Source organism: Pyrus communis, chromosome 13, assembly GCF_963583255.1.
Source record: "Pyrus communis chromosome 13, drPyrComm1.1, whole genome shotgun sequence".
Taxonomy (NCBI): Eukaryota; Viridiplantae; Streptophyta; class Magnoliopsida; order Rosales; family Rosaceae; genus Pyrus; species Pyrus communis.
The window spans coordinates 24,545,968-24,556,875 of record NC_084815.1 but is presented as its reverse complement, the minus strand read 5'-3'; the positions used below and the strand labels follow the sequence as shown (position 1 = coordinate 24,556,875).

Genomic DNA, 10,908 nt, shown 5'->3' with positions numbered 1-10,908 from the left:
CTTAGCCTACTCTCCATCCCTTAGTATAGATAATATCTTTTGTTCATAGAAAATACAAAAAAAACCTTCCAACCTTCATCATTTTGGATAACTAGAAAGACTTATTTTTCTTTATCATAAATAAGAGCTAGAAAATTGGTTGGCAGTAACATTACAGTCTAATGAATTTTCTTTTTACTTGTAAATGAATTATTATGCAACTTAAACCAAATCTCCTACCTCTTAGCATAAAATATCCTTATATAATCTACGACATCCGAATGTAAAATATGTTTGAATAAAAAAATATGAGAAAAGAAACAACACCACTTCACTGCTTGGGCTCATGTGATGTAAATAGTTTATTAAAGGATGGACCCGATGGTCCAATATGGAAACAATTCGGGTCAAGTTTATGGAAAAACTTCCATTAGCATCTCCCCATCCCATCCACACATACTGAAGAGATATTTCCACCTTGCTCATTTAGCTTTGTGCTGCTACGAACACAGAGACTCTCACTCTCCTCCCCTCATGGCTCTTACCATAGCCAACAGTGGAAGTTCCACTGGCGGAGCAAGAGTCCTCTACAGCAGCTCCACCACCACCAGACAGTACCCCTACACCAACCTCTCCTTTCAACGCCACCTCCTCTTTCCTTCCTCCTCCAGAAGAGCCCTCTACGTGGTGTCAGCCAAGAGGTTTACTTCCAGAACTGGGAGGACCGACGGCAAGAACAGGAAGAGCACCACAACTACCAGAGACCAAGAACAAGACATGATGGGGTCGCAACGGACGGCTGAGATTGAAAACGTAGGTGGTGGGGTTGTGGGAAACGTTGATGATGGGTATTTCTTGCCTAAGCTTCCGGGGGATGAGCCTTGCTTCTGGGAAGGTGAAAAATGGGATTGGCTTGGATTCTTTGTGGAGTACTTGTGGGCTTTTGGTATTGGCTTTGCGGTATGTTCACTGCTCTTTGTTAATTCGTTCATCAATTTTGATCCCTAATTTACGTTGGGTGTTTATGTTCAGTCATTCAGATGTATCGAACAAATTATCGACGGTTTCAGTAATAATTCAGATTTTAATGAATGCTTATGAATCAACTAAATGATTAGCAATTTGATTAATTCTTTTGCTAGAATGATTCTTAAATAAAATAAATAAATAAATAGTTAAGTGCATTTCAAAGTGTACTTCGTTGTCCATCCAAATTGTGTTTACAACACTTTACTGATATCACAACCGTAACCTGTCATTTACTAAATCACAATTAAAAAAACACATTTAGATTGAAAATCGTTTAGCGGTTCATATATATCGACCAAATGGACGGTTCAAGTTTGAAGATCATAACGGTTACCAAAACTGTTTAGTCAAGTTTTATGAACAAGTCTAGGGAAGTCTAGCTCATAAGTGAATACTACATACCCCGCATCCCCTTGCATACAAATAATGGTATTCTAAGTCAATACACCGTCATGTGGATAAGTTAAAATACACAGCAATACATGATAAATTGAAATACCGTAATTGTGACATTCCATTTTTATGTAAATTTCTCGCGCACTTGTGTTATTTACAAATTGAAGGCTAATGTTTGACCCCCCGTTTGTTTGTTTTGTATTTCCCAGCTTATTGCTTGCTTAGTTGCTGCTACTTCTTACAATGAAGGAGCAACTGATTTCAAGGAGACTCCAGTCTACAAAGATTCGTTTCAGTCTCGGGAGTTTTTGGAAGAACCGGAGGCATCCAACCAGGATGTCTTCGAATCCAACCCGACTGAAGTGGCTCCTAGTTTGGAATAGTTTCTTAATAAAATGACCTTACGTACATCTGAAGCATCTGAATACATGATATGTCATGATACAATCCTAGGAAAACAAACATTCTGTCATACGTAAATACCTCTGTTTGTAAGGTGACTTGCCATGTCTAAACATCTGTTTTTCTGAATTTCATTTTAGTATCCTGTACGATGTTTAGCAAATTGTCAAAGATAGCCTTTTTTGTGGATTTATCTGTTTGAAGTAGAGAAAACTTGTGCATGTCACTGGGTGTATACACGTGTGTCTACATCTCTCAGTACACACGGGTGTATACTTCCGGTAACATGGCCTAACCTCTCCTCACTGTAGGCCTGTCTGTCGTCTCTGGTTTGCACCATCGAAAAACGGTTCCATGACACTGAAACATAAACCTAAGTAAGCCGAGAGGCCATATATAATTTGACAGTCACCGCTATTTTTATTCAAATCAATAGAAGTTCGATGGTATCTATAAAACCGTAACGGAATAAATTCTCGGCCCTAAGTAATTAGTAAAATCTCTAACCCCAACATAAAAAGCCATCAATATATTAATCTGGTGGTATAAATCTTATCATATTTAAAATAGAACGCCGGTCACTGGAAAACCTGCCACGGCGAAAGCCACTGCAAGATAACTTCCCATCTTCAATTTGGTACCGGCATTTGTAGTTCTCCCAAACCCCAACCCCATCGTGGTGGGGATTGGTGCCGTTTGAGGCATTGGAGTGGCTGACATCCGAAAAAATACCATGTCAGAATTCAAGAGGTATTATTACGTAATTAGAGGGAGTGTAACAATTGGATACTTTTATTTTTGCGTACCAGCAATTGTAGAATTAGCAGCAGACGAGCTGGTGTTATTCCCAAGGGTGGGATCTTGAGAACTAGGTGAACTAGGAGGCACAGGCACCCCTGCAGCGAAAACGTTGAAAAAGATTAGATTAATATAAATTAATGTAAATTATTACACAATAATAAAGAACAGCGAACAGATTTGGATCAGAATCGTCACAAATCCCTATTTTTCTTCGAAATCAGAAGTTACCTGGACAAGTAGAGATGTCGACTTGAAGGCTGCAAACAACGGGAAGCTGGAGAGCGCGAGTTGTGTTAATAGGGAAGGCGCTCAAAGTAGTGCCATTGAGCAAAAGGCAAAGGCACTCTGGCTGCTGGCTATATAGCAGCTTGAGGTTGACACAGCATGATTGTGCAGGTGACATGGCACTGCCTTGCACAAATGGTGCACAAGCGGCCAGCGGAAGAAGCTGTGTGGTGCATTGCGCAATGGTAGGGTTTTGTGAGAGGACGGATGGCGGAAGGGAAATAAGAGAGAGGAGTAGAGTCAGAGAGGAAATGGCGAAATGATTTTGAAGCAGACAGCTGTTAGGGGAAGCCATTATTGTGTTCTTATGTAGAAGAGTTAGAAAGTTACCAATTAAGGTGTAAATTAAATAGATGAATTGTGCATGTTTTGGATGTGATGAGTTTCTTCTACATGTATGGTGTGTGCTATTCTCTGCATGCACTTCTTGCTGTCTTAGTGTCAGTTGCTACACGCACTTCTTGTTCTCTTTTCCAAGGGTACAACACTAACATGTACATTCAACTTCAAAGATAAACAAAAAAAAAAAAAAAAACTTTTATTGACACTTCAATAATGTTAGTTTACATTCTTAAGAAAAAAATTACGCATTGAAAAGGACATCATCATTTTATTGAAGTGGCAATTGTAACTCCCAAATAAACTTTGTAAATTGACCTCAAAATTTTGCTTATGTCTTTGCAAGCTAATATTTCACCACTCCAAATGATATAAAACAAACCCTCTTCGTGGAGGAAAGGAAAAATTAACTCAATTCGATCAATTAAGAAAAAGTAATTATATCCTTCGTATTTTTCCAATACTTTTTAGATTTAAAAAAAAAAAAAATTTGTACATTTAGGTAAAGTCAGCCAGCCCAATAAACATAATAAGCAAAGAGCCCACAACAAATTGGAACAAGTAGACAGGCCCAATAGATTAAAAGAACAAACAGTAAGCATAACTTTAATTCCTATTTTGCAATGGCAGAACGTTGTCGCTGCCGCCACAAACAACTTGCCTGCAGCCACAGTGGAGAAATTAACTGAGCGGTACATTCGACATATCTGTAATGTTGGCTGAGGTGGTGTTACTATAATAACATCCGAAATATTATTCTTAGCATATATTTGTAATATCTCTCAAATAAAGATATAACTCATATGTATTGGTGTGCATCTTACTTTTATTAAAGAGAGGGTACAAAATGATTGTGCAAATATGTAGTAAGCATAACATTACTCAATAACATCCAAGTAGATTATCCTAAATAACGAGATACGTATGTAAAAAGAAGGTATGGTTACATGTTTTCTTAATCCTAAATGGTATGTAATAGCTTAGGATTCATAGGTAAACATGGTATGATACCTATTAAAATAGGCTCCAATACGGCTGCTCATAATTAGAATTTGTATAGATTTTGAGTCTAATCTTATATAATATTAACTTATAATCATGAAACCGACTTGATCTTTAGATTATAATTATGAGTTCTTAATAAACCTTCCATTTCCATTTTGGGTGGAAACAAAACTACTAATTCTTTGATTCCCATTATTAATAGGTTCCCTGCAAGCAGCCTGGAATTTTTTAACATACAATTAGATATAACTCAAAAGCATCATTATGATTACGTTGAAAAACAAGCCTATACAGCCATTTCTTATATTGGCCTTTCCTTATTTCCAAAGGCAAGAACGGTAAAGAGACAATTGGAAATCGCAAAAAGAAGTTCTCAATTAGAGTCAACTTAACTTTCCATATTTTCACCTGGATCAAAGCATTTGCCATGCATTTGTCAAAAAGGTGTATTCAGAAAGGTGATGATTTTGCCCCTAGTACTATGGTATCAGGATATTCTTCTTTACTTGAAAGTGAGAGGTCTTAGGTTTGAATCTCGTGGATGATAAATTCGATACCAAATTAAATTGCCTATTATGTAACTTAACCGAACTCTTCACCTCTATAGTGTAAAAATGTCGATGTACTTAAAAAAAAAAAAAGTGATGCTTTTCTAATGGCATATATAATTATTTGCGCCTCTGAAAGCAAGAAAGTAATTATGCTCTAAGCTTAGTGCATGTGAGAAGTACTAAAACAATGCAAAGAAGTCAAGAATATAATGAAAAAATCTAACCACATTGCCAGCATATATGTATACACACACACGCACATATAAATATCTTTGCGTGGGAAGAATCAGATTCCAAGATGAACAGCCATGGCTTAATGAATCAATAGAATCAATATAACCAGCTCATGGATGATTGATCCTTTTTCGTTTTCTATATTATCACATTGCATCATTACCTTTTCATATCACTATTTTTCGTCGTCCATTCGACAGTTTTGGATTCAGCAGCAACAGTACACATCTCTCTCTCTCTCTCACTATTTTTCGTCGTCCATTCGACAGTTTTGGATTCAGCAGCAACAGTACACATCTCTCTCTCTCTCTCTCTCTCTCTCTCTCTCATTGCGATTTAATGACAGATAAGGAACGTTTCAATTGATATTTTTTTTGGGGATACTTTGAATGCGATCCCTAATCTTTAACATTCTTTAATTAAAACTTTAATAGTATTCAAAGTTTGATCAAGGTCTCTTGACTTTGTACACCTTATTATGTTACTATTAATATTTATATTTTTATAGTTTTGACTGTTTGATATTTTATGAGATTTATAATCCTATAAATTGAAAACCCCTCATTATAATACTATTAGAAACGGTTACAATACAAAAAATTCAAACATTTTGATTGAATAAATGGATAAAAACTATGTAAAAATAAGAAATAAGAAATGGCAAAAGAATGTATCCATAGTGTTAAAAAAATTGGTACATTTTACAAAAAAATTGGTACATTTCACATATAACAAAGTGGTATATTAATAAAGAAGAATGGGTACATTATAAACAAATTAGGGTACAGATAAAAGATTAAAAAATATGAGTACAAATGAATTTTTAAAAATATAGGTTCTAAAAGAAATTAATACATGGGTACAAAATAAAACTAAAAAGAAAATACTACAAATTAAAAAAAAAATGTTGCAAATTAAAAGTGGGCACAAACTAAAAATATAAATATATGATACAAAGTTTAGGCATAAAACATAAATATACCATATGTAATTTTTCTATCATTGATTAAATATACAATGTCACGTGATGGTATACACATGGGTACAAACACAAATAAAACTTTAAAAAATATGGGCACAAAAAGAAACTAATATATGGGTACAAATTAAAAATGAAAAGAAAATTCGTACAAATTAAAAAATATTTGCATATTAAAAATAGGTACAAACTAAAAATAAAAATATATGATAAAAAATTTAGCCATAAATATAAATATACGTAATTTAACACTAAAGGAATATATTTAAAAATAAAAATATTTTATTATTCAAATAATTAATGATGTTATTAATACCCAAGGACCGTGATCAAAAATTCAAAATGAATAGGATTTTAATCAATGGAATAACAAAAAGAATATGTGAACCTAATTTTCCTTTTATTTTGGGGTCAGAACTTCATTAGTTTCTAAACTTAGTTACCATTTGTGTGATCTTATGTTGATCATGCATGTTTAGTTCTGCTACATGCTGATGCGAATCCATATGGACTGCAGTGGTTGTTACAGAATAGTAAGGAGAGCAATTCTCGATATGTGAGGTGAGAACAGTTCTTTTCTGTAATCTCTAAACTCGGCTTAGCAAAGTTGGCTAGAGGGAATTAAGTTGTAATATCAATTGAAGAAAGAAAAAAAAATACTCCAAAATTCGTCACACTCGTACACAAATATGTATATAATTTGATTGTTGATGTCTTGGTTGTTTCTGACTATTTTGTGTAGGTTTAGAGAATATGGCTACTATATATGGTAGACCAATTACTAAGCCTTATGTATAACTCGACTGCCCTAATCCATTATTATCCATTAAAAAAAACTGAGTTTGTTGCTCAGAGTTGGAGACTCATTTGATAGAGAAGGAGTGTCGGGTGAGTGTGTGCGGCAGATTTATCCCACAAGACGTGGCGATCAAGATAAGGAAGAAGACGAATCGCAGGGTTGAGATACTCGAAATACAAGAGCTTATGGACAACAGTAACACCGCCACCAACGATCAAGAAAACCTTCAAGATCAGGCGCCGCATATGCCTTTGATTAGTTCTTGGGATAATGTCATATCATACCCTAACCAAGTTGAAACTTTTTGTATAGAATCACATCAATAATCTTGACTCTCCTGATTAATTTGTAATTAAAACTGTTGTAAGGCCATTCAGTACTACAGTCTGGTGATATTCTTTTTTACTGGAAGTGAGAGATCTTAGGTTCGAATCTTATGGATGACGGATTCGATACCAAAATAGGCTATCAATTGTGTGGCTTAGCCAAACTCCATTTTCTCTTAGTGTAAAAATTTCGATTTGCTTAAAAAAAAAATTAAAAAAAAAAACACTGTTGGAATCATCTTTCTTTACAGAGTTAGAGTGAGCAGGATAACTTGTACTACTTTATGTTTCTGTGTGTTATAATTTGAGGTTAGAGAGGCTGTTCAAGTTTGGTGTTCATTACTTTCACTTCAAGTTAAGTGCATATGATTTTGTTCATATTGAGAGACTGAGTACATTTCTTTGAGGCCAAACTACATTTATTATCCATGTGATTTCATTTAATCTTCGACTTAAGGATTAATGTAAATGGGCTTTTTTTGGATGGAATGCGTTGTTGGTTTAGTGAAAAAGATAGTTTACTTGTTTAGTGCTTGAAATCTTGCAATTTGTTTTGTTTGGCTTCATTGTTTAGAGAATTTTCATGGCGATTTGAAGATTTTACTTAGTAAGTTTAATTTGGTGATTTTGAGGTGCGGATTAAATGAAGTTAGAGCATTCAAATCTAACTTTCTCATTCAATGTTATGACGAGTAATGATATTCAATTTAAGTGACGTAGAATTAACATATCTCATTGTATAAATTCTAGTACAAGTGTGATTATCTGACTACTTCGTTTATTTGGTTTATTATTTAGGCTAGTGATTATTTCGTATTAAGATTTGTATTACTTGAACAACAAATTTTTCTATCCTCGTAATCTATTTAAGGAAAGACAAACCAAAGAAAATCAACATCCCTAAAATTTCACGATTCTTTCTATAAAAAATAGGCCACAACAAATATTATTATTTCCTTCCGATTATTTCTATAAAAAAATAGACCACAACAAATATTATTATTATTATTTCCTGTTGGGGGAAAAAAAAAACTTAGAGTACTCAACTCTAACACAAGTGTTGGAGAGACAATACAAGTAAACAAATTACTTGTATTACACAAACAAAATATTACAACACAAACTATTAAGGACAGTCTTGAGAAGCTATGACACTCACTCACTTTCTAGAGACAAACTCTAGAGCACTCACACTCTTACAAGACTATTTTTTCTTCTCACTCTCACTTGCTTGCTTGCTTACAAGCTTGCTTGGTTGGTTACTTGTTGATTTGTTGATACAAATGGTGTGGATGCCTTCTCCTTTTATAGGCATGGATGGAACCTTGGAGAAGCATGAACACACCATGCTAGAGATATCTAGATAATTCCACTAACTTCCTAAGTTAGAATTATCTACATTAATCTTGCATGTTGGTGGAAACCTCACCATTCTTCTAGACTCTTCCACCAACTTAAGAAACAACATTCTAGTCATTTCTACAAAGTACTACTTTAACTTGGATAATCTAGCTAACCAACCTTAGTGAATGTTCTAGAATTCTTTATTCTAGATTTGTGTAGGTCCTTTAATGAGATGGGGTTGATTTCTTTAACATTTCCTCCATACATTTTGCTGCAATAATTCAAGACGTCAGCTTCTTTGCTGTTCGAGGAGCAACGACATTATTACAAAACGTGTTCCAACGATAAAATCGTATCTGGATCTCCCAGTTCAACAAACGCGAACTCATACTTTCCATTTCCTCTGCTTTCCACTTTCCCTCTCCCTGCAAAAATGGCAGCCAAATTGGATTCCTTCGGGTACCGTTTGGTATGTAGGACGGGACGGAATAGAGTGGGATAAGACGTTCTGTTCCACGTTTGGTGTGCCTAAAACGGGTGAAACGAGTTGTTCCACGGAACGAGTTTTTGGTGAATTTTCGTTCCACCTCACCCTCTTGGAACAACTCGTTCCACATCCGTAGAATATAAAATTATAACCTCTCCGTCTCCTTCTTCTTCCTCCCTCCTGTTTCCATTCGAGAACATCTTTACTCCCGCTTCGTTCCGTTCTGTCCTATCCCGTCCCATTCCGTTTCGTCCCGTCCCGTCTACATACCAAACGATACCTCAAGTACAATTTCCAGGAGAAGAGAGAGCGCTTGCTCTCCGTCCAGAAGGGCTACTCCGAGCTCGGCTTCGTCCACATCGAGGAGCAAGAGCCGGCGGGGTCTCCCCGCTGCTGCACTTTCCGATCAGTCTCCAACCGAATCGTCGGCTGGTGCCCAACCGTGCAGCATGCCTCGAGCCGGGCGGTTTAGATGGGTCAATCCGATCCGAGAAAGATCGTCTTCGCGGGGAAGATGGGTCTGGCGCTGATGATCGTCTCACTGCTCTTCTTCCTCAAAAAGCCGTTCAAGCAGCTCAGCCGCTACTCCGTCTGGGCAATTCTTACCGTTGTGGTGGTGTTCGAGTTCAGCATAGGTAAATTGCTGTCTTTATTTGGGTCCATTGTTTTCGTTTTCCCGTTTATTTAGCAATTTTGTCATCTGGGTCTTTGTCAAATTTGATTGCACGTGTCTGCTGTGAGTATGAATCCCATGTTGGAAAAAGCGGACCTGTATGTGTTTTTAAGAAGTTAAACTAACCTCGCATTATCAGTTGATTTTACGGTGCGACCTCAACTTCCTTCAGCTAGTTCTTTTGGGCATCTCTTTGTTTTTATTGGATATTACTTTTGATGTTTTTTGTAGAATTCGAGTTCTTTGTTTGTAAACTTGTTTATTTAATGTGGAAAGAAACGAACTTTAATGTGCTGAATTTAGGTGTTGGCTGAGGTGGTGTTACTATAATAAAGGTACATTCGACATACCTGTAATGTTGGCTGAGGTGGTGTTACTATAATAACATTCGAAATATTATTCTTACCATATATTTGTAACATCTCTCAAATAGAGATATGATCCACATATGTTGGTGTGCACCTTACCTTTATTAAAGAGAGGGTACAAAATGATCGTGTAAATATGTAGTAAGCATAATATTATTCAATAACATCCAAGTAAACTATCATAAATAACGAGATACGTATGTAAAAATAAGGTACGGTTACATGTTTTCTTAATCCTAAATGGTATGTAACAACTTAAGATTCATAGGTGAACATGGTATGGTACCTATTAAAATAGGCTCCAATGCAGCTGCTTATAATTAGAAAGTGTATATATTTTGAGTCTAATCTTATATAATATGAACTTATAATCATGAAACCGATTCGATTTTTAGATTATAATTATGAGTTCATAATAAACCTTCCATTTCCATTTTGGGTGGAAACAAAACTACTAATTCTTTGATTCCCATTATTAATAGGTTCCCTAAAAGCAGCCTAGAATTTTTTAACATACAATTAGATATAAACTCAAAAGCATCATTATGATTCCGTTGAAAAACAAGCCTATACAGCCATTTCTTACATTGGCCTTTCCTTAGTTCCAAAGGCAAGAAAACGGTAAAGAGACAATTTGGAAATCGCAGAAAGAAGTCCTTGATTAGAGTCAACTTAACTTTCCATATTTTCGCCTGGATTAAAGCATTTACCATGCATTTGTTAAAAAGGTGTATTCAGAAAGGTGATGATTTAGCCATTCAGTACTACGGTTTGATGATATTTATTTTTACTTAGAAGTGAGAGGTCTTAGATTTGAATCTCGTGGATGATGAATTCGATACCAAATTAGATTGCCTATTGTGTGACTTAGCTGAACTCTTTACCTCTCTAGTGTAAAAATATTGATGTAC

The 10,908-nt window shown here is 35.5% G+C and overlaps 2 protein-coding genes across 2 annotated transcripts; one reads left to right on the top strand and one right to left on the bottom strand.

The window, feature by feature from the left end:
• Positions 1-430: 430 nt before the first annotated feature.
• On the top strand, positions 431-1,997 carry LOC137713398 (uncharacterized). The gene is made up of 2 exons (XM_068452689.1): positions 431-939; positions 1,614-1,997. Exons 1-2 carry the CDS (start codon positions 514-516, stop codon positions 1,785-1,787), a joined length of 600 nt encoding a protein of 199 aa, XP_068308790.1. The 5' UTR covers positions 431-513; the 3' UTR covers positions 1,788-1,997.
• A 370-nt stretch (positions 1,998-2,367) lies between these two features.
• LOC137712666 (non-specific lipid transfer protein GPI-anchored 10-like) lies at positions 2,368-3,187 on the bottom strand. The gene is made up of 3 exons (XM_068451793.1): positions 2,836-3,187; positions 2,613-2,702; positions 2,368-2,519 (listed from the first exon to the last, which is right to left on the bottom strand). Exons 1-3 carry the CDS (start codon positions 3,185-3,187, stop codon positions 2,368-2,370), a joined length of 594 nt encoding a protein of 197 aa, XP_068307894.1.
• Positions 3,188-10,908: the final 7,721 nt, after the last annotated feature.